Source organism: Caretta caretta, chromosome 1, assembly GCF_965140235.1.
Source record: "Caretta caretta isolate rCarCar2 chromosome 1, rCarCar1.hap1, whole genome shotgun sequence".
NCBI classification, from domain to species: domain Eukaryota; kingdom Metazoa; phylum Chordata; order Testudines; family Cheloniidae; genus Caretta; species Caretta caretta.
In genome coordinates this window covers 148,994,581-149,019,616 of record NC_134206.1, presented here as the reverse complement: position 1 = coordinate 149,019,616, position 25,036 = coordinate 148,994,581, and the positions used below count along the sequence as shown (strand labels likewise).

Below are 25,036 nucleotides of genomic sequence, written 5' to 3'. Positions count from 1 at the left end.
ACTGCAGAGGAGCTATAATACAGCTTTAAAAGTGTGTGTCCTCTTTCAAAAAAGAGTGGTTTGTCTTGTTATTCAAGTGTTCTAGTGTAGTTGGTGATGAATAGTGCCAGGTGCAGCATTTCAATCTTTCTTCATTGTTTTGCTTCCACACATATACAGATTGCAAGCTCCATGCTTTTGTAGCTGAATTACCTTTCTAAAGATATGATTTTTAAAAGCCAGATAAATACTGTTATAGCTGTAGATTTTGCAAAGCATTACTGATGTCCAAGGGCCATTTGGGTTCATTTACAGAAAGCATTCCCATGAATACTAGGGAATGGAGGAGATACTTAAAATGCATGCTTGAAATCCACATTGTATTAGAACCTTTACAAAAAGCTCTAGATATTTCACAAAGCAGTTACATTTTTAAGAATTAAAATAAATACTCAGTTTTATGGGAAATTACTCTAGCAATAATTTTTAATGCAAAAACCAAATGCCTACCCCTACCCTCCAAAAAAAAAAAAAACCAACCAGTCAAACAAAAACAAACAAATAAAACAGTGGAAAAGCTCAGACTGGAATTCAACCCAGTGAAAAGCATGCATGCAAAGGCCTTAGTATCACTGAACTCCTTAATATGGGGCTTATGTATGGTGGTCAGGGCCTTTGTGGGAACCCTCTGTACATGACTGAGTTTCACCTGAGGAAATTAATTTAAATCTTGGAGTATGAAAACATAATTATAAATAATATATAACACCTAGTAATCTTGGGCCTGATCTTTCAGAAGTTCTGAGCACCCAAAATTCCAATTTAAAATCTGAAGGAGTTGTGGCATCTTTCAAAATCAGGCCCATACCACTACTGTTGGTTAGACATTTATGGTGTTGCCAACAGATGTAGTATTTGGAGTTTTATCTTAAAATCACAGGTCCTTCCCTCGTGTTGAAAACATGAACCTTAAAAGCTCAAAAACCAGAAGCCAAATAATTCCAAACTTTTTTTTTTTTAATATCATGCTAATGATTCTTGGGCTTGACTCATGCCTTTTTATACCTTGGGGGTTAGCAGTACTGCATCTCTCTTCCAAAATACTTTGAGATTGATACTTGATTCTATTTTCTGCTAAAAACCCTTTTTACTCTGCATTGGCAACATAAAGAAGCTAGAAAGCGAGCTGGGCAAAAAATTTTGGATGAGGCTTTTTTTCCCCACCAGAAATGAAGATTTGTGTTGACTGAAATGTTTTGCAAATTCAGGTATCAAATTCACCAAATTATTTCGGTTGGGGAAAAATGTCAAAAAAATCGAAATGTTTTGTCTGAAAATTTCAAAATCAAATGTTTAGATGAGGGGTTCTCAAACTGGGGGTCACAAGGTTATTATATGGGAGGTTGCGAGCTGTCAGCCTCCACCCCACACCCCGCTTTGCCTCCAGCATTTATAATGGTGTTAAATATATTAAAAAGGTTTTTTTTAATCAGAAGCTTGCTGTGTGAAAGGGGTCACCACTACAAAAGTTTGAGAACCACTGGTTTAGACTTTTTGGTTGAAAATTACTTTTCATTTTGAATTGTGCTTCAATTTTATTTATATATATATATATAATAAATATATATATAGGAAACCCTGAAACTAAACAAAATGTTTGTTCTGTTCAATGCAGTTTGCTGAAAAAAATCAAACAGTTTGGGGTCACCCAAAATGACTTTTTTCCTGATTTTTTTTTCAGTTGTGCCTTCAAACCAAGTAACTGGTTATTTGCACAGCGGTAGTTGGAATGGCCCTGGTTAAGTCCCTAAGCAAAGGGGCTGTATATGGGCATACTGGGGATATGTGGGGCAGGAGGGGAAGTGGCTAGATTCTCAGTCAATTTGCAGCTCTAGGGAAACTACAGTACATTAGAGGGGACTACTCTAATTTATTTTGGGGGCTCTGCTGGCCCTTGACCAGCTCAAAATCCTAATGGTACAAAAGTGGCATAGATATAGCCAACTTTGCACCCCACACCGTGGGCTAAGTCTTCTGTGCTGCATGTCCTGTGAGGCATAGCACAGAATCTGGCCTGCATGTTGTTAGCAAATCGTAGACACTGTTTCTGTTTCTCTTATACCCATTTCCTTCAGCCACTTTGCCTGTATGCTTTATGTGACTGGCTTAAAGCACTATCTCAGTTCCTAGATAACTTTTTGCTTCCTTTACTAGAGCACCCTACTAAAAGAATAACAAGGCCTTTCTTGGGGAAATTTGTTTTTATTAAAGATGGGAAGGATATGCATATTTAATGGAACATAGGAGAAGAAATAAAATGGTAAGCTTCCTTTTCGTGTCTGCTTGGATAATTTATTATTTTGTTTAAGTTGGCAATTTGAAAATATGCTATGAGAGCAAATGATAGGGCAAAACAATGTTATTAAACCTAAACAAAAAGTAAGTGAGAATATGAAAGTGTAACATACATGAAACACCTAGGACTGAAGCTAGACTGAGTTTTATTGCTAGCCAGGCTGCTGCTATTAAGGAAATTCAGGGTAAATATGAATGTGTGGCAGGCAGCAGTAAGTGCTGTGGCAGTGAAAACACTTTAATTCATTGACTTTACACTTCATTAGGTAGGTAATGAATTTCACACATTTCTAAACTTAAACTGTCAGTCTGACCATAATGTTTTTGCTCAGCAAGTACAAAAGTATATTAAGGGCCTCAGAAGAGCTGCTTTCTTTTAATAATGCTAATAACATTTTTGTTTATGTTCAGAGAAAATAGAGTACCATTTCATTAATTTCATATCCCATTTCTAAATAAATGCACTGATAAGTTGCATGTCTGCTGAAAACAGATGTCCTTTAAACATGTTTTTTTTGTTGGGGTGATTATTAAAAGTGCCTTGGTCCATGAACAGAAACTAAATTCCTAATTAGAAATTCTTTCGTCTCAGAGAGCTTGCTTAAGTATTGAAAATTAAAGAAAAAATATTAGCAAAACTTTTGGACAAAGATAAATAATTACATACCTGATCACCTCTGGTTAATAACTATGTTCTTAAAAGTGGACAAAAAATAACAATTTGTTTCTTATTAAACTCTTCACAAACTTTTTTTATAAAATCAAAACTGAAATACATGGATCACTTAAATGTTTATTGACCAAGGCTGATTAGATTAGCCGTAATCATGTAGAGCTCCAGCATGCTTAAGTATATTATGATAAAAAACAATGTGAAGCTTCACAGGTATATGATGAAGGTGAGACTTAAGAAAATAGATTAAACAACATCTCAAGAGAGGAGTGAGATGGCTCAATAAAGCAACCGTTGTAGAAGATTATTAAATCAAATGCATCACTGGAACAGTTCTAGTAATGGAGACCTCTGATTATTCTAATAGGACAATCCTAGAAATGAGTTTTTGAGTTTTAAGGATGTGATCTGACATCATCTAGATGCATGGGAACTCTACAAAAAAAAAGGGGGGGCGGGGAGGGGGCGGGAATCAGTTCTTCTTTGCATGCTTGTCCTTATATATTCCAGTGTTGGGATTCTTTCAGATTTTAATTCTTTTAATCAGCAGCATCCATGGGGTCTGCACCTGCACCCTAAGTGTATGATTACACTCCCAAGTAAACATCCACTGCTGGCCCATGTCAGGTGACTTGGGCTTGCGGGGCTCAGGCTATAGGGCTGGTTGTTACAATTTAGACATTCAGGCTTGGGCTGGAGCCCGGGACCTGCAGCCCCATGATGGGGGAGGGTCCCAGAGCTAAGGCTGCAGCTCTAACCTGAATGTCTACTCCTCAGTTAAACAGCTACTAGTCCAAGTCAGCTGACATGGGCCAGCACAGGTGTTTAATTGCAGTGTAGACATACCCTGAGTGGTGTTCTTCCAGCCGATGGCATAAACTAAGCATAGAGTAACCCCAATCTATTCTCATTTCCTTCTTACCACCCACTGCTTTCAGTCAGAACTTGCAGTGTCCAGAGCTGTTTAGTCATTGCGTGATCAGCCCATTATATTGTAAATAGATACTTAGCAGTTGGTCAGCTAGTGTTAATTGTAGAGGTTAATTTTTTTCTTTAGAAGAAGAAACCCTTTTGACTTTTTGCGTTAGTCTGACCTGAAACCAGCATTGGTTATTATGACTGAACACACATCTTCAGACCTTAAAAATTTCCCTTCATGCAAGGTGGTAATGCTTCTCAATGATGGCCATACCAGATGCTTATTGTGTGCCAGGGAAAGGGGCACATAACAGATGTGCTATTTGTAAATCTTTTTACAAAGAGATCCCAAAGAGCTAGGGAATCTTGTCTGAAAGTATTCCTTCCTGAGAGGTAAATGCATCTCTCTTCAGACCCTGAAGTGGTTGGGGCAGAAATTCCTGAGCACATCTTGCAAAGAGTGCTCCTGCTGGCTCCTCTGCTTCCAGATCTGAGGCAACCCTTCCCAAAGATTCATCCTCCTTAACTGGTAAAACTTCAGGGAACACTGAGCCCATAAGTGGATGAGATCTGTCTCTTTCATCACATCCTTTCTCAAGAAGCCAGAAGTCGCCTCCAATTATCTCAGAAAAGTGTAGGTCAAGGTCCAGAAAGGGTCCGTCTGGCACCAGAAACAACTTACTTGGTATCTGAAAAATCACCCAGTACTGACCCCTCAGTACTCAGGCCTTTAGTACCACCAATATCCCTGGTACTGACTAGTCCAATACCAATACCATCCAGTCACCTTGCTTCGGAGCTGGCTTGCTCAATATGGAAATCATATAAGGCATCAAGGGACCCCATGGTCTCTTTGATATCAGACTCACCGCTGTTAGTGAGAATAAAGATACCTTTTCTAGTACCTCCTGCCACCCCTGTACTGGTGCCAAGCATATCAGTGATACTGATGAGAGACAATCTGTCTCACGCTGGTATGGGACACAGCTAAAAGTGCCAATTTTGGATCAGCCTGCCAGGAAACAGGGCATGTACCCCAAACTGGTGGTATATTCTCTCATAAGATTTCACCAAGCCAGCAACAAATGTGTGCTTCCAAAATACTATACTAGTTATTATGAAGCCACAGACAGTCTCCTTTAGGACCTCATGTACCACACAGATGAACCAGACTTCTATGATAAATGATTATTAAAACCAGAAATAGCATATATTAGGTTCTTCCAGTTCCAAAGAACCAGGCACATACCCTAGGTCAAAATATACTTCAGATTTTACCCAAAACCCACACTGGTAGCCGATCCTTTAGTAACTAAGAACTAAAGATTTATTAACATGAAAAGGAAGAGTTATGAAGATGTTAAAATGAATCACATACATTACAGTTGATTTCAGAGTTTGTAGATGAGGATAATAGCAGTGATGTTAAATCTGACAGTTTGTAATAAGTCTTCCTGGTTCAACCCAAATATTGGGGCCTCAGTCCATTGTTCAAAGCTCTTCTTTGTTAACAATCATCATCCAGAGATGTGGAGCAGGAGAGATGCAAAGGGATGATGTCACACTTTCCAATTTATACCCCCCAGTCTATGTGCGGAAAGTTACTGTCTCAAGATGGATCACATGATCTTTGTACACTGCTGAGTCACTGGGCCTCCATTGTCCATATGCTCTCTGAGGTGTCCTTGGGAGGGGCCCGTTGGAAGAGTTGATTCTCCTCAATGGCCCATCAACCATGGCTGGCTGGTCTGGATGTAATTCCTTCTTGTGGGTGTTACACCGGAACCCAACATGTTTGGGATACAAACACGTAGCAAAGAAGCATAACTTCATGTGCAATGATAACACTCACATATAAACAGACTAACATTATTCAACAGATTACAATGTTTCAAATGATATCTTACAAGGCATACTGTGCACAAGATCTATTGCAATTGCATAACTGTGGTAGCAACAGTGATATAAATGGTCAGCTCCCTTTTTATACAGCATCACAGTCTGAAGGTATTCTTAGCACTCCAGCTGGAACTGCTGTACCTCTCCATGAGGAGTATGCCTCATTCACAGTTTCTGATGTTAGTAGGGAAGTGTCACCAGTTTGTTCTCTGGAGACTAGACACTCAGGCCAGTATACGCCAGAGAGGAAGAGAGGCAGCCGAGAGCTCAGTTTTATTACCCCAGCCATGATACTTCTAATGAAGGATACTACTCCATGGCCATCTGCTTCATATGCCTATCCAAACCCTTAGGCTTATTAGGTGCAATGGAGACTTCATCAGGCTAGAAGAACAGTGTCTCCACCCCCTTTCCTGCCAAACATGAAGCCAGCACAATCTGCCCCACTGCCAATCTTTTGCTGTATATTTTTAGAGAAGGCAAGATAAAATAAATGTGCCTTGCGCTTTGAATATGAAGTGGTGAGGTTTGTGTTGGTCATTAGTTCTTGGTGGAGTCCATTCTACAGTCTCAGACTGCCCCCAGAGAAAGTTCTGTCTTCTACCCAGATGAGCTTTACTCTGATTATTTGAGAGTTCCATTGCGCCAGAGAAATGTTCGTTGTTGACCACGCTCTTTTTGTCCCAGTGCTTTAGGGGAACTTTTAGATATCCTGGACCCAGGCAATGGAGTGCTTTGAAGACAAGGACTGAGACTTTGAATGTGATTCAAAATTCCATGAGAAGCCATTGTAGCGAGGAGAGGGCAGGTTTGATATGTTTGCAGTAGCCTGTGTTGCTAAGGACACACACTGCAGCAGTCTGTACTAGTTGGAGTTTCCTAAGTGCTGCAGGCTTCATGCCCAGCTGAGAGATGGTGAAGGCATGAATGACTGAGACCCACTCTTCATCCACCAGGATGGCACAGAGTCTCCTAGCCAAGAGACGGTAGAAGGCCATCCAGATGCTGAACAGCTCCTGCCTGGGGATGGAGCCATTCAGCAGTGGAGTGGCTCCCCCCACAGCCAGGCGCTCATCCTCCTATTCACATTTGTTGCTGGGGGGATCTCTGCTCTGCCTCGCTCAGACTGCAGCTTTTCCTGCACATTGAGCATGCAGGGATTGGGTCTCATAGGTCCTGCGGTAGCACATGGAGCACTCTGCAGCTTCACTGTCATAGACCCGTTCCCTCACTCATATGACAGCACAGCTCCCTGTGCTGCCTCAGGACTGGTGACATGTAATCACTGCAGGTGCAAGCTGTGGGGTAGGTTGTAGCCCTAGCAGGTTGCAGGGGGAAAGAGATATCTTTATCAAGCATCATTCCAAAGTAGACACATCAAGTACATGCATCCGACGAAGTGGGTATTCACCCACGAAAGCTTATGCTCCAATACATCTGTTAGTCTATAAGGTACCATAGGACTCTTTGCTGCTTTTGCAGATCTAGACTAACATGGCTACCCCTCTGATACTTGACATCAAGGACCGATTATACCCATTTTCGTAGGGCTGTCTTGCAGTCATTGTTGAGGTAGATCCCAGCACCCACCTCCAGAGATCTAGGTCAGGGGTTCTCCACCTTTTTCTTTCTGACCCCCCGCCCCCCCAGCATGCTATAAAAACTCCATGGCTCACCTGTGTTACAATAGCGAGTTTTCTACATATAAGAGCCAGGGCTGGTGTTACAATAGCGGGTTTTCTACGTATAAGAGCAACAGGGCAATTGCCTGGGGCCTCATGCCACAGGAGCCCTGCAAAGCTACATTGCTCAGGCTTCGGCTTCAGCCTCAGGTAACAGGTTCAGGGCCCGGTCTTCAATCCCAGGAGGCAGGGCTTCGGCTTTCTGCCCTGGGCCCCAGTGAGTCTAATGCTGGCCCTGCTTGGTGCCCCCCCTGAAACCTGCTTGTGGCCCGTTATGCAGGCTTGGACCCCTGGTTGAGAACCACTGATCTAGGTCACTGCTTATGAGTCCGCAATAGTGGAATATATATGGACAAGCACTCAAAGAAGAAACGGTTACTTACTTTGCAGTAGCTGTGGTTCTTCAAGATGTTTATTCCGTATATTCCATGACCACCCTCCTCCACTACTGTGGAGTCTTCTAACAACAGGATTCTGCACTGGAAAAGGGACTGAGAGACAGTTCGGGTCGCCCTACCCTGTATGCCCTTGGTTGGAGTCACAGGGACACTCAGGCAGTGGTATGACCCCAACAGACACTGTCAGCCAAAAGAATCTGAACTTGAGTTGATGGGTGCAATAGCACCAACAGTGGAATAAATATGGATAACATGTCTTGAGGAACCACAATTATTATAAGGAAAGTAACAGTTTCTTTGATTCAGTTCAGTGGTATGATAGGTTGTGAGAAAAACTAACGCTTTATAATGCAAAAATGTGAAAGTAAGCAAAGTTTTATACCACAAATCTTATTGAAAAATCCAAAAGTGAATTAACACTCACAAAGTAGAAATAAGTGACAATCGACTAGCCCAAAAAAACTTAAAGAAAAATGTCTCATTGGGGAAAAATAATGAAATACTTGGAATGGAAGTCACAACAACCATAGATTCTATTAAACATGTATATAGTTGTCTAGTTGCTAAGATAAAACTGAGAAAGTGTTTATGTTTTAGAATGAAAATATACTTAATGCCCTTGAAAAGGACTTGAAAACAAAAAATGGGAAGAGAAAGAGGAAATTTTGAGGACAACAAATCTTATAAAAAGGATTAATGTTGACAACTCCGAAGCTGAGTTAGTGTGCTCCTTGGGCAAATAATGACAATGTGATATTTTTGTGTAGTCTCCACATTAGAAACCTTTTATCCACAAAAATCTACACTTCTTTTATGTTTGCAACATATTCCAGTGTTGCACTTGTTGACAAGTTAACATAAACTAACAAAATACTACCTATTTTCTAATAACTACTGAATAGCAATCTGGGTCCCCATCGCATCCCACTTCTCAAGACCTTGTGAATAAATTGATAGCAGAATTATCATATCTATTAATCCTGTAATCTATTTTCAATTAAAGGGGCACAGAAACTTAAAAAAATTCAAACAGAAGTGTGTGATTTTATTCTCCTTTATTTACAAGTAATGTCTAAAATCCTTACAGTTGCAGAGATTAGAAAATCTAAATATTTTCTCCTTTTTTCAGTTTATTTACTTTGTATACTTGAGTGATCACTTTCTTTTTTTCCTGTTATATTTGGTCAGTGCCCATCCTTTAAAATGCTGAGCACTTCTAGGAGCTGTTGAGAAACCTGAGATCCTTTTAATGTCAATTGGAGGTTGAGAACATGCCGCACCTTCCAGGATTGGGCCTTTGATTATTCACTTTTCGCGCTTGGTGTCTTTCACATTGCAGCATAGCAGAAAGAAACATTTAAAATATCGGAAACTACAGCAGCAAAGCCTGAAACTACTCATAAGTAATTTTTCAAAATTGACTAGATTTCAAGTGGACTGTGTCCTTTCATTGTGAGCATTGTTGCAAGGGATAAACATTGAAACGCTCAAAGATCCAAATAAACCACATTTCATTTTTAGTTAAGGAATGTCATTGCATCTGTAATTCCTTTTGGCTATATGATATATAAGTGACCAGAATCCTAGTATTCTATAGTTATGTTCTTCAGGAGGTCAAACTAAAACAGTGGTTCTCAAACTTTTTTTGTTGAATTTTCAAATATTAATCACGGACTCCCAACTAAGAAACTGATAGACAAAGATATATGTGTACTTCATATAAACAATTACTGTGAGTGATGCTTAAAGAAAAAGTTTATAAGAGTACTTACTGATATCCGTGAGATGGGTGACACTGCTTCTTACTGCAGTCTGTCTGTTCCTTGGTGTGATGGTTGACAAGCAAACTCATAGATCATTCTCCACTTCTATATAGGACCTGAACTTTGTCTTCATAGCTGTCATGGCAGAGAATGATGCTTCACGTGATATGTTGTTGGGAAAGGTAGCAACACTTTCGTTGCTTCTCTAACTAAAACTGGGTACTCTGCAGCAACAGTTGGTCAAAACTGACAAGGTGCCTATTCCTGAAACTGGATAGTTCAAGCAGCTCCTGTTCTGCTTTTCCACTCAAACAGCAAGATCACATTGCACAAGCTGAGAACAAATTCCGAACCCAATAATTTTCCTCCATGTTTATATTTTTTAAGTAAACACTGAAGTACTCTGCCAAAGTTGAAAGGTGAGCCATGGTCCTGTCCCTCACACAGTCAATTGTCATGCTGTTAGTATCCAGAAATTCTGTCAGTAGCGGAACCATATCTGAGATTCCACTGCTCGGTCTAGTTTTCCAAATCTCTTATTTTCTTCTGAAATGCTGCAGTTGTGTCACTCACCTCAAGTGTGGTTGTATCGCCCCCTTGTGTGGAGAGTTTCAGTGCGTTCAACAAGTTTAAAATGTCTGTTAGGTGTGCAAGCTTCACAATCCATATCGGGTCAGAAAAGTTTGCAATGATCTGTGCACAGAAAGAAAACTCAGCAGCTATTTGGTAGCTCAAAAACTCTTTCCAACATTCTGACATGAGATAGCCAATGCACTTCCATATGAAACAATAATTTGTCATGTCTTGTATCCATATCTAAACACAGCCTTGCAAACAGGCATGAATTCAAAGGCCAGGACTTTATGAAATTCACAACTGTCAAGGCTGCATTTAGTACATAATGTAATTTGGGTTCCTTTTTTTTTTTTTAATGCAAGGGCCTGGCGACGCAACATCCATTGCAGTCATCCATCACTAAATTCCATAAAACCAAAATCATTATAATTATAATAAAACTTTCTGTTCTTTATTTGTTTCTTACTACTGCATTGTCCATGACTTCAGCACAACTAGCAGTATTAGTATGAGGATATTTTAAAAACGTATCCATATTCAATATAATTTGCTTACACACTGTAAAAATGTATTCCACTTCCACCCGCTGAAGACTTCTTAGTCATAAAAAAAACTAGACTTCACTTCTGATTTGCTGTTGCAAGGAGTGATAAATTTTACATTGTGCAGTGTAAGTATTACAGCATTGTTCGTGCACCATGGAATATGTTGTGTGAACAGAAATAGTAGATTTGTCCGTTTTAATCGTTATGCAATGCAGACATGAGGTGAGATTACTTTCTAAATTTTTTTTCATAATATTTTGCAGACCCATGAGATCCATGGACCCCAATTTTAGAACCGCTGGACTAGATGATCATAATAGTCCCATTTGGGTTTGAAATCTATGAATGTATTGGGAAAAGATGACCTTTATGGCAAGACCTAGATGTGCTGATGACAATGCCTATGAAAACGAGGTTAGGGTGCAGAAGGGATTTGGGGTGCAGGCTCCAGCCTGGCGCCACTTACCTCAAGTGGCTCCGGGATGGCAGTGGTGCACAGCAGGGCTAAGGCAGGCTCCCCTCCTGCCCTGGCCCCATGCCGCTCCTGGAAGTGGCCAGCATGTCCAGCAGTGGCTCCTGGAGGTGAGGTGGAGCAGGTGGCTCCACCATGCACTGCTCTCACCTGCAGGTACCGCCCCCAAAGCTCCCATTAGCTGCAGTTCCCTGTTCCTGGCCAATGGGTGCTGTGGGGGCGGGGTGGGGGTGCCTGCAGGCGAGGGCAGCACATGGAGCCCTCTCCTTCCTCCGTCTCCCTCCCCCCCCCCGCACCGGGGCTGCAGGGACGTGGTGCCGGCTACTTCCTGGAGTGGCACAGGGCCAGGGCAGGCAGGGAGCCTGCCTTAGCCCTGCTGAGCCACAGGGCTGGCAATCCCATGGGAGAGAGCCCACTCTTAAATAGCCAGGATTCTGGTGATTATGTCACTTACCAGGGTGTGGGAGACCCAGGTGACAGCCCTTGCCACCAGGCTATAGAGAGTCTCTTTCTCCCTCTCTCTGTCTGGGGAGTCTAAGGACAAAGGATCTGCCTTTTGGGGGTTCTTTGTTCCTATTGTTTTATTAAATTGATTGGATAGCAAATTGTTTGGTTCTTTTTGCTGGTCTTTTTGCTCCCTGGACTGGTTAGATACTAAACCAGATGGGAGAACTGGGTATAGACAGATCGACCTTAAAATTAAGTCACTGAAGATGGGAAGAGTATATATATATTTTTTTTCATTTGTGAGGGGGCCTTGGCTGTCCTTTGTCTGTTTAAATAGTCAGAGATAGCCCCTATCCCAAATTGCTTAAAATGTGCATATATGATGTGGCCCTGATCTTAACTGGGCCCTCCATGTGTGATGGAAATTCAAATAATTGGTAATAATAATTTTCATAGATAAGGGGAACTGAGAGACAGAAAGTGAATGATTTGCCCAGGGCCGCACAAAGCAGCAGATACTCAGCTCATTGTATTAAGCACTGTACAAACACATGGAAAAGCACAGCCCCTTTGCTGGTGAGATTATATCTTAGATTGTCAATTATATTAATGTTTTAATAATTGCAGAATCCATCCAGTATTTCAGATGCTTTTCTCTTAATGTGAATACAGTTTTGCTGATCATTTTTTCCAGTTTATTTTTATTCTTGCTTTCATCTCTATTATTGTTTGTCTCATTGAGCTTGTTCTATGTGAGGATGCCTTACTGAATCTTACGTCAGGTTTTGTTACTATTTGTTATTTGGAGGAGGTTGCATAAAAGGACTGCACTAGGGTGACCTGATTGGAGTGGCACTGGATTAGTGACTGCCCAGGCTGTACTTCTTTTTGAAGAGGTCTTAACCCCCTGATACAGTGCTGCTGCTTAAGTGCTCAATTTTCAAATCGTACTACGCTTTGCATTTCTAGATCACACTGTTTTAGAGTGCTCATTTGCTTTTTCCACAAATTCACTTTTCCAAGGAAAGGATGAGCAGTGGGCAGCTCAGATAGCTCAATACATAAGTGGTTTGTTTTCAGCAGTAGACAGAGTTATATTAGTTTTATCCAGAAATGAAGTATAGCAGAGCAAATAACTTAATAAACAAAAATTGATCTCAAGTTAGCAGCTTTACTCGCTGGGATTGTTCTTTTACTGGATACTAAATCAATGGTAACTGGATTTTAAAATAGTTATCTAGTGTTTGATTTTTTAAATGTAATTTTCTTGATTGTTAGTGCTTCCTGTATCTTACTAAACCAATAAATCAGCTCAGGGTATCTCACTTTTCCCTCTTTAATGACATAACAGCTGTTGAACTACTGGTGGCACTAGTGATGCAAAACAAATGTAATAGCACTCCTGAAATTACAAGCCTCCACTGCTAGAGTCAAGTGAAGTGTTTAGAGCAGTGCTTCTCAAGCTATCTGATGTGGGGGACCGGCAATTTTTTTTCCAATGTGCGTGCAGACCGGCAGCCAATGGCCCACGGACTGGCACCGGTCCGCGGACCACCACTTTGAGTAGCACTGGTCTAAACTATTCAGTGACATAGGGGGAGCTGCAGGGAGCCCTTCTGGACTAGGCAGAAGAGGCCATGTGGACCCCTGTCCAATCCCTAGGATACACAAATGCCTATACTTGCTTTGTCTGGTGGCATTTATTTTTTCCCAGTCTATGGGATGGGCAGCATGAAAAAGGGCACCACTGTATCAGCAAAATTGGATCTACTTGACTGGAACACTGGGAATTATGGTGTGTTAAGGCAGGGAATTGTTTGGGGGAAAATATTTGTTAAAAATAATAACAGTTATAATCAGCAAGAACTTTGATATTTTGCTTGTGTATAGTTTGTCTGGTTTGCCTGATTAGACTGTAAGCCCTTCATATAGGATGATCTCTAACTGGGTTTACAAAGGATCTAACACAATGTAATGCTGTCCTGATTGAGGCCCTTTAGTGCTACTGTAATATACATAAATAATAATTGTAAAAAGATGAATGGTTCACAATTTGTAGTAGTTTAACCAGGGACAAAGAGTTCTGCTCTGCTACTCTTATGTTGGGTGCTGCCATCAGATATGGGGGAAAAGGGTTGAAATGTACTGATTCTTAAATATTTTGCGTACACAAAAAAGCTCAGATAGTGGCACACATGAGAGAAGAACCATTTAAAATTTCTCTTAGTAAATCACAGAAGGAAAAAGTGACACCAGTCTCCAGATATGGCTCCATTCTTCTGCCAGATCTCTCTCCTCATATGCCCTCTTGCAGTGGGGTGGACAAACACCACACTGGACCAGAGTATGGAAGGGGTGAATGGAAACTTGCACTGATGCTGACCCTGCCCTGCAGCATCTGGTGTCAGTATCAAACGGAAGTGGAACCTTTCAACGTTAGGGAGGAAAAAAAGTGCAGAGGGGATGTACCATGGTAGAAAGATCTTGGGGTCTGAGAGAGAAAAAATTTTGGAGTTGGCTGAAATGAGCAGCCCTGCACTTAGGAACCTTAGGAGCAGTCAAGCCTTGGAACAAGGCTAACAATGGGCTTTGTCTTACTGTTTTATTTATTAATTGTGTAAAAACCCCAAGAACAGCATGAGTTTTGACCCTACACAGGGCACCTCACATAGATTACATTAATTCTGTGTGTTCCTAATTTATAAATCACCATAATATCTAGGTGCTGTAGTAAAAAGATGAAGGGCAAGAATCTGATCTCAGTTACACCATTGCAATCCAGAGTACAATTAGGACAATTACTCTAGATTTATAGTATTGTGTAGCCTGGTGTGACAGAGTGAGAGTAGCCTAAGGCTGACTTACCACTCTCCATTTGGTAAACATATCCACTTCAGAGCTTCAGAGTCTCAATGCATGGATGAGACGATGGTGTAGAGAGGAGGAGTTTAGATTTATTAGGAACTGGGGAAACTTTCCGGATAGGGGGAACCTATATAGGAAGGATGGGCTCCACCTAAACCAAAGTGGATCCAGACTGCTGGCACTTAACATTAAAAAGATTGCAGAGCAGTTTTTAAACTAAGAGATGGGGAAAGCCGATTGCTGCAGAGGTGCATGTGGATCAGACAGAGACTTCTCTTAGAGGAGAGTCTATTGATAGAGATTATCTAGGTTTTAGTCAGGAGGAGAGGATGGAAGACAATAAAGTATGGGCCAGATCAGACAAGAAACATTCACATAACGAATCTGACACAATAGAAAAGGGCAGACAAATAAACAGTGACAAGTTTTTAAAGTGCTTGCACACAAATGCTAGAAGTCTAAATGATAAGATGGGTGAACTAAAGGGCCTCATGTTAAAGGAGAGGATATTGATATAATAGGCATCTCAGAAACCTGGTGGAGTGAGGACAATGGGACACAATCATTCCTGGGTACAAAATATATCGTAAGAACAGAACAGGTTATGCCGGGGAGGGGGAGGAGGATGTGGCACTATATGTGAAAGAAAATGTAGAATCAAATGAAATAAAAATCTTAAATGAATCCACATGCTCTATAGAATCTCTATGGATAGTAATTCCATACTCTAATAAGAATATAACAGTAGGGATCTATTATCGACCACCTGACCAGGACAGTGAGAGTGACAATGAAATGCTAAGGGAGATTAGAGGGGCATCAAAATAAAGAACTCAATAATAGTGGGAGATTTCAATTATCCCCATATTGACTGGGTACATGTCACTTCAGGACGAAATGCAGAGACAAAATTTCTCGATACTTTAAATGACTGCTTCTTGGAGCAGCTGGTATAGGAACCCACAAGGGGAGCAGCAACTCTTGATCTAGTCCTGAGTGGAGCTCAGGATCTGGTCCAAGAGGTAACTACAACAGGACCGCTTGGAAATAGTGACAATAATATAATAACATTTAACATTCCTGTGGTGGGAAGGACACCTTAACAGCCCAACACTGTGGTATTTAATTTCAGAAAGGGGAACTATGCAAAAATGAGGAGGTTAGTTAAACAGAAATTAAAAGGTACAGTGACTAGAGTGAAATCCCTGCAAGCTGCATGGACACTTTTCAAGGACACCATTATAGAGGCCCAGCTTAAACGTATACCCCACAGTAAAAACTAAAAAAGAGCCACCGTGGCTTAACAACCACGTAAAAGAAGCAGTGAGAGATAAAAAGGAATCTTTTAAAAAGTGGAAGTCAAATCCTAATGAGGTAAATAGAAAGGAGCATAAACACTGCCAAATTAAGTGTAAAAATATAATAAGAACAGCCAAAAAGGAGTTTGAAGAACAGCTAGTCAAAAACTCAAAAGGTAATAATATTTTTTTAAGTACATCAGAAGTAGGAAGCCTGCTAAACAACCAGTGGGGTCCCTAGACGATCGAGATAGAAAAGGAGCACTTAAAGACTATAAAGTCATCACAGAGAAACTAAATGAATTTGTTGCTTCAGTCTTCACGGCTGAGGATGTTAGGGAGATTCCCAAACCTGAGCCATCTTTTGTAGGTGACAAATCTGAGGAATTATCACAGATTGAATTGTCACTAGAGGAGGTTTTGGAATTAATTGAGAAACTTAACAGTAACAAGTCACCGGGACCAGATGGCATTCACCCAAGAGTTCTGAAAGAACTCAAATATGAAATTGCGCAACTATTAACTATGGTTTGTAACCTGTCCTTTAAATCAGCTACTGTAGCCAATGACTGGAAGATAGCTAATGTAACGCCAATATTTAAGAAGGGCTCTAGAGGTGATCCTGGCAATTACAGACCAGTAAGTCTAATGACAGTACCAGATAAATTAGTTGAAACAATAGTAAAAAAACAAAATTGTCAGACACATAGAAGAATATAAATTGTTGTACAAAAGTCAACATGGTTTCTGTAAAAGGAGATCATGTCTTACTAACCTATTCAAGTTCTTTGAGGGGGTCAACAAACATGTGGACAAGGGGGATCCAGTGGATATAGTGTACTTAGATTTCCAGAAAGCCTTTGACAAGGTCCCTCACCTTCTGTAAATTAAGTTGTCATGGGATAAGAGGGAAGATCCTTTCATGGATTGAGAACTGTTAAAAGATAGGGAACAAAGGGTAGGAATAAATGGTAAATTTTCAGAATGGAGAGGGGTAACTAGTGGCGGTCCCGAAGGGTCAGTGCTAGGACCAATCCTATTCAACTTATTCATAAATGATCTGGAGAAAGGAGTAAAGTTTGCAGATGATATTAAACTGCTCAAGATAGTTAAGACCAAAGCAGACTGTGAAAAACTTCAAAAAGATCTCACAAAACTAAGTGATTGGGCAACAAAATGGCAAATGAAATTTAATGTGGATAAATGTAAAGTAATGCACATTGGAAAAAATAACCCCAACTATACATACAATATGATGTGGGCTAATGTAGCTACAACTAATCAGGAGAAAGGTCTTGGAGTCATCGTGGATAGTTCTCTGAAGATGTCCACGTGGTGTGCAGCGGCAGTCAAAAAAGCAAACGGGATGTTTGGAATCATTAAAAAAGGGAGAGAGAATAAGATGGAGAATATCTTATTGCCCTTATATAAATCCATGGTATGCCCACTTCTTGAATACTGTGTACAGATGTGCTCCCCTCATCTCAAAAAAGATATACTGGCATTAGAAAACGTTCAGAAAAGGGGAACTAAAATTATTAGGGTTTTGGAACGGGTCCCATCTGAGGAGAGATTAAAGAGGCTCGGACTTTTCAGCTTGGAAAAGAGGAGACTAAGGTGGGCTATGATAGTGGTATATAAAATCATGACTGGTGTGGAGAAAGTGAATAAGGATAAGTTATTTACTTGTTCCCATAATATAAGAACTGGGGCCACCAAATGAAATTAATGGGTAGCAGGTTTAAAACAAATAAAAGGAAGTTCTTCTTCACTCAGCGCACAGTCAACCTGTGAAACTCCTTGCCTGAGGAGGTTGTGAAGGCTAGGACTATAACAGGGTTTAAAAGAGAACTGGATAAATTCAAGGAGGTTAAGTCCATTAATGGCTATTAGCCAGGATGGGCAAGGAATGGTGTCTCTAGCCTCTTTTTGTCAGAGGGTGGAGATGGATGGCAGGAGAGAGATCACTTGATTATTACCTGTTTGGTTCTCTCCCTCTGGGGGGCCTGGCCTGGCCACTGTCGGTAGACAGGATACTGGGCTGGATGGACCTTTGGTCTGACCCAGTATGGCCATTCTTATGTTCTTATGTTATCCACATGAGCCAAAGTAAGGAAATAAGTAATTAAGTACCAGATGATTAACCGATCAACCAGGGGACTCAGCTTGTCAGCTAAAGATGGTTAAAAGAGAGACAGGAGAGGAGGAGGAAGACTGGAAGGGTAAAGCAGCCCAGGTTTTCAGAGAGGTGTAATCTCCCCCGCCTGCCCTGTAGCTTGGTAGCAGGTAAAGGCTTGGTGAAAAGCTGTATGCTGTGGGGAACAAACACTTGTAAATAAAGCACATGGTACTGAACTTGCCACTGGTGGTGTGAGGACTGTTTGCAGCAAGCAATCCAGGGTGAGGGAGTCCAGCCTTGTGACACTGAGTTCATAATTTTTAATAATTTTAATGTTATTTAGCTCTCAGACCTCCTTTTGTCATCCATCCTAAAATAGCATAGCCCTTCCTCTGTTGTATTTTACTTTACTGAAGGTGTTTGATTCAGGGCTGGAGGTGGATAATCAAACTCCCATTGTATTTCTTCAAAACTCAGATAAATCCTTGGAACAATTGACTCACAGGTTATTGATTCTTTTATCCCACCTATGCACAGATCTCTCCACCTTATTCCCAGGGTTGAACTCTTCATGCTCCCAGATTAGGGTCACTGGATGTGGAAATAACTCATGTTTCCCTCCACTGAATCCCATATGTTCGTTGTAACCTGGAGGATCTTATGAGATGGAGGTAGGCAGAAATGACCCTTACCGGGCACAAGGCAGATTGCTGGATGCCTCCCCTGTCTTCTTCCTGCTGTTCAGCTGCACTTTCATAGAAAATATATTAAGCACTTTCTTTTTTCCACAAATTCCCTCCTCCAATCAGGGGAAACCTTTTATAGAGTGATCTTATGCCTTCAGACAAAAAGCCAATATGGTTACAGAAGCCCTTCAAAATACTTTAAAAATAATCTACTTTGAAGGAAACCTTTAAAGAAGGGTCTGTTGGCTAACATTTTTGAAAAGATTCTGCAGTTTTCTGATCCTCCTCATCTGAACTAGCTGGCTCAGTGGTTCCTGGGTAGTAAAGTCTCTGATACAGAGCTAATCCCTACATGTTTTTGTAGGATGTGCGAGCATTGCCAGTGGAGTGTGACAGGGCCTGTTCCCCTTTTGTTAGTGATCTCCTCACTTCTGTCATTTGTTCACTCTGGACCCCCCTTTACACTGCCATCACTCCTTATCCTCCTCACACACTATCCATTCTTGCACCACACCTTCACAGTGATAACACCATGTCCCTGCAAGCCTGAGAGGAATTTTAACTCCAGCCCACAAAGCCTGAGGGATGTGTCAGTAGCCTTGGGCAGCTGGCAGGAAATTTTCACTCCTACTTCCTCTTTCTTCTCAGAAGTATCTAAAGGCGAGGGAATACCTCTCTTGGTGTTGATGGAATCATGTTTGTACCAGGTGGAACCATCCATCTTACATATTCCTGGTACCAGCTATGATCTGACCCATCCACAAGTTGGAGAAGGTGCCTGGATGTTCCAAACTCTTATTGTTTGGCATATACCTAATAAAGATGTAGTCAAACATTCCTCTTCTCTTTAACAAAGAAGGTTCAACGAGAGCAGTGGTTCTCAACCAGCAGTATGTGTACCCTGGGGATACACAAAGGTCTTCCAGGGGGTACATCAACTCATCTAGATATTTGCCTAGTTTTACCACAGGCTTCATAAAAAACACCAGCAAAGTCAGTACAAACTAAAATTTCATACAGACAAAATGAGAAAGTAAGCAATTTTTCAATAATAGTGTGCTGTGACACTTTTGTATTTTTATGTCTGATTTTGCAAGCAAGCAGTTTTTATGTGAGGTGAAACTTCGGGGTACACAAGGCAACCTTTCTAGACTACTGTATCCCTTTCAGGAATCTGATTGAGATTCTCTGGGCTAGAGAGTAAGGATGTATAGATAGGAGAGAAAAAACTCTGAGTGGGCATGTTTATTTACTAACACACTGAGTGGTTTAAATGAGAGCCAAAGGTGAAATCTTGAATAAGTTAAGCTAAAAGGAATTGCTTTTCTTCATTCAAAATATATTTTTTAAACGTCCACATTCAAATGAAAGCATCAATTATCATGTGTAAACTTTCGGTGATGAATGGATGTTTTTTGTGTACTGCTTTTGGGTTACTCTGTAATAAATCAGCGATGCCTGAATTACAAAGGCATCTTTAATTCCTCTTTACTTCCTCTTTAATGAACTATCTTTGAAACCTTTTTGACTGCTAGTATTTTATTTGTCCCATATTTAATGAGCTGAAGACTAGCTCAGAAGAGCCAGATGAATGTTCTAAATGCCGCAAGTGTTTATCCCACATTTAAATATTTTCTTTTCTGGGACTAGAGAGTGACCCAATGTATCAAATGCATAGCTTTAGATTGTTTGCTTAGATAATAATTTAAAAAGATTCCATTACCTGAGCACTCTCTGGCTGTCAAGCTCTGATGTAATAAGGCATGCGCCACTAAGAATATTTTCTTTGGGTGTGATAACTTATTCTTGATAAAACAAAATAATAGAGCTGTTTTGAAAAATTGTTGTTTTGTGAAGAAGAAAAATAAAGACTTTGACTTTTTGGCAAAAAAACAGTTTTTGGAAAACTGAAATATTTTAGCCAAAAATATGTTGAGGTACCTTATAGGGGTTGCAGTTTGGGTGTCTCATGTTCCCATTCTCCTCTATAGATTAGATCCCTGGCTGGACTACATTTCTCATGCGGCACCCCAGCCAGGGAGCCTGGCCCACAAAGGAGACTGGGGACATGAAGCGACTGAACCACACTTCCTATGAGACATTGTGGCAACATATCCAAATAAATACATTTTGATTTTCAATTGTTTGGTTTTTGGACAAAAAAAGAGAACATTTTCTGTGGAGAACAGATACTTTTCCCACCAAAAAAATGCATTTATTTGAAACCCCAGTTTCTTGGGGGGTGGGGGTGGGGTTGTTTTTAATGGAAAATTTCCAAACCATCCGCCCCCCTGCCCCGCAATAAAGCACAAACAACCCTCTCCCCCCCCCCACACACACACCTTTGGATAGTGCAAAAATCAAAACCTTGATAGTTAATTTAAAATATTTTTGTTGCTCCCCACAGTTATTAGTGACATCAATACGCTGCCCTTACTTTTTATGGGTCTGATTTGTATTTATGAGAGGGACATCAGTTATATTTCAAATGCATTCATCCTCGAACCTCATTGGGACAGTTAGTAGCTGTAGGTAGCAACCCAAATGTGGTGTACCCTTTAAATACTCCTCATTTCAAGTTGTACAGTTTAATATGCTCCAGATCTTGCCTTGCACAACGTATGTAATTTGTGTTACTGCTCCTTTCCCCCCTCCTCCCAGCCTTGGCCCATCCTTGGTTCGTCCTCTGGTTGTACCTGGTCTCTTTGGATTCTATTTAGTTATTTACGTTACCTTCCCCTACTTCCTCCCTCTCATGTACTCAGTCATTCCTTTTCCCACATTCATTCATTTTCTGTCCTCTCCTCCAGGCTGGAGCAAGGGATGCTGGAAGGATTTTCTTCCCCTTCTCCAAGCCTGGGGGAATTCACAGGAGGATCTAGAACCCTTCTTCCAGGCTAAAGGAGAGACACTGCTGGGAGGATTTTTACTCTACATGTTTGTGATGGGGCGTTGCTCTGCTCCAGCCCAGAGAGGCAATGACATTGTGGAATCAACCCTATCATGGGTGCTCTCCTGGCAACTTCCTCCATCTGATTATGCCTTTGTCTTCAGACCATTCAGGAAATTCTCAACCCATCAAGAGAAGGTGGCCTCTGACTTTTAAATATAATGGAGGGCAGCCTTTGGGAAAAATACTAAGAGGCCTGGCTCTGTGCTAGTTTTAAGCAATACAGGTTTCTTATTAACAAAGCACAGAACATTTTTCCCCCCAAAGCTTTGCATGTTTTAGGGTTAGGTCTCCGTGTCACATCACCAGGATATTTCCTTGTGCCTTTGTGGGCCAGTCTGACCTTGGCCAAACCTCTTTATCATAGCTTCCAATTATCATTAGCCCTTTCAGCACTACATTTCCCCCCAAATAAGGGCACATCTAATCCTTATTCTAATAACTAACATGAAGTTGTGAGAAGTTTTTTTTGTGAACAGCCATGCACTCTACCAGTGTATGTCTTACCTGGTCAAGCAAGTATAGCATAACCATTGATTACCACTTGTAATGAATATTAAAATGAAGAATAAGATTATAGAAGTCCCCATAGGACATCTCATCAAAAATGCTAGCTTAATTTTACTTGGTATGTATGAATGAGAACTGTTTCTTTCTCATCAATGTGACCCTGTTTGAGTATTCTTTACGTCATTATTGAGACAAAAAGCTGACATTTCTGGCTACATCAGGACCTATGCTATGTACTATACTGTGTCCTACCAACCGTTATTTGTTCTCTTTTAATAAACCAAATTTAGTCACAGCTGAAAATTGTTGTTTGCAATGAGAAATCTTACTTAAATATTTCAGTAACTGCTTTTTTAAAAAAACCTTCATCTTGAATAAGTTTTTTTTTTTACATTTGTTTTTCACCAGTTGAAAAGATCCAGAGCCAATGGGACGAAGTACAGGGACACCTTCAAAGCCGCAGGCAGCAGCTAAATGAAATGTTAAAGGATTCAACACAATGGTTGGAAGCCAAACAAGAAGCTGAGCAGGTTCTAGAACGGGCCAAAGTCAAGCTTGAGTCGTGGAAGGAGATTTCCTACACTGTGGAAGCTCTGAAAAAGCAGAACACCGAACTTAAGGTTATTATTGAAGATAGAGAATTTGTATTAAAGATTAATAATCAAAATATTGAAATGTCTGATGAAAATGTTTCTTCTTGATTTGATGAAAAAATACTTGCAAGATTGGGTAACTTGGACCAAAAAATGTAGCCACAAACCAGGTGATTCCTCAGCCCAAATACTCCCTCCACTACTGCTAATAAAAAATTTCTATTGGCTTCTAAATTCTAAAAATGACATCACATAAACCTCCCCACCACAATAGGCTCTAATTAGCAGAGAGACCAAGGGCTGGGTGATACTGGAGAATGCTCTTTCACCAGTCTTTCACTCTTTGAATTGCTGCTAACTAGTTGTATCTGTTCTTTTGGGACAGTAGGCAAACTGTGTGGGTTTGTTTGTTTGTTTTTTAAGTCTTTTAGCTGTATATTTGAGGGCAGGTCATGGATGGTTCTAGTGATATTCCCATAAATAAGTATAGAGAGCATCTGCTCAAACTGGTAATATCTAGCTTTCTGGTAAAAGCTTAACCCCCTTAGCCCCCCCCCACCCCCCCCCCCACACACACCTTTTAAATTGTCCCGATCCACATGAATAGAAGATTTCCCTTTCCAGAAATGTCAGTCTAGCTAACATTAACATCCATTGTTTTTAATCAATCTCTCCCATCCTATACTTCAGAAGTACATAAACACTGGCTTTTAATTTGCACTGCGGAAGTACAAAAACACCAGAAATCCTTCATTTTCTTGTTTGTTTTAGGGCTAGTAACTGGTTAATTTTTCTCATCTGAGATTCTGCCTTAAGGGTCATCGCCTGACATGGATGGATTATTATAAATAAAGGCAATCACTCACTAATGTATTAGAAAGAATTAGAGATTATGTACACTACTGTCATTCAGCAGAGAGGAGATACATTTGTCATGGTCTCTTTCTGGAGATAGAATGCCGGCTTCTGACCAGTGTGTGGCTTACAAATAATCCTCAAAGTAAGTTTCCTAACTGCAAAGGTGTAAGGGAGGAGGGAAAAATTGGGTGAACAAGTTCTTAAATAATTTTTTTTAACATTCTCCACCTCAAATACAAAGTACTCAGGCAATTAAGACTAATGGAAACAGCTATTTTACAAATAGTGCGCCACATTTTTCATTTCTTTCAAGCATTTCTTACAAGCACCTCCTGCTATTAGACTTACAAGAATTACCTTTATAAGAAGTTTACATATCTTAATACAAAATTTAATTTAAATACTTCCTTTACAGGACTCTGCCCTTAGAATATAAATCTTTAACTCAAACTGGTAAATACAAAATTGTAATATATATATGAAAATTACAAAATATATGTATCTATAGGTGTTTATGCATATGCTTATGTATAAATAGAACTTGACGGAAGAACTGTTCCTGCCCTGCAATCATTTTTGATATTTCAGATTGTTCCTGTGTTCCAAATCAGGATGAAACACGAGACCTTTGTCTCTCTCTTTTTGGGGTAAAATTTTCAATCTTCCTCACCTCCTCCTCCCCAAGAATAGCCTAGTCATGACGGCCGTCAGCCAGGATGCAAGCCACTCAAATTCTAGGCCCTGCTTTGAATATTCAGTAGGATGTTCTGGGCTGCTGGGTTTTCTCTCTCTCTCTCTCCCTCTCATTTTGGCCAGAAATTCCATCCTGGACTTGAGAAACTTTCAAGATGAAAGTTTTTCATCAAAATTGATGCATTACAACTAAAAGTTTAGTTGATGAATCTGCGTATTCTGATGAAAAATTTGTTTTGTCAAAAAATTATGAGAGAACATCTAATAATCTCATCCATTCCTTCAATAGAACAAAAAAGAGAAAAATTCCACTAGTGCTAGCTGTGAATCAAAACCTGGATCTTGAATAACCCTGAAATTTGGAGCATTCAATGTCCAGACCTGGAACTAAATTTTGCATCTTGAGCCCGGATCTACAAGTGTTCTGAAATGTGTTATAGTTGCTTTATGAAAACCTGTCAGATTATCAAACCTGCAGTTGGCCCTTGCTTTACTTTGCGCTCCCCACATGCTGATATAGTTGCCTGAGGCTTTACAGCTAGAGTTCCCGCCTGGCTCAGCTGTCTCATTTCTTGGGCATGATCCAAAGTCCACCGAAGTCAATGGAAAGATTCCCTTTGATTTCAGTGAGCTTTGGATCCAACCTCTTTGTGGAGATTGTTCCTGCCAAGGACAAAAATGAACTGCATTGGGGACATCGCATGGGTAAGTACACAGGCATGCAGTAATACTGCTTTTACTATGCTAACGTGTATCC

General features: G+C 40.5%; 1 protein-coding gene across 11 annotated transcripts in view; it reads left to right on the top strand.

The window, feature by feature from the left end:
- The window catches only part of DMD (dystrophin), a 2,122,534-nt gene that overhangs the window by 1,656,935 nt on the left and 440,563 nt on the right, over positions 1-25,036 (top strand). For all 11 annotated transcript variants that reach the window (XM_075132091.1, XM_048863664.2, XM_048863629.2 and 8 more), the window contains one exon: positions 22,544-22,755. In XM_075132091.1, coding sequence (XP_074988192.1) covers positions 22,544-22,755 — 212 coding nt within the window. The remainder of the gene's footprint in view (positions 1-22,543; positions 22,756-25,036) is intronic.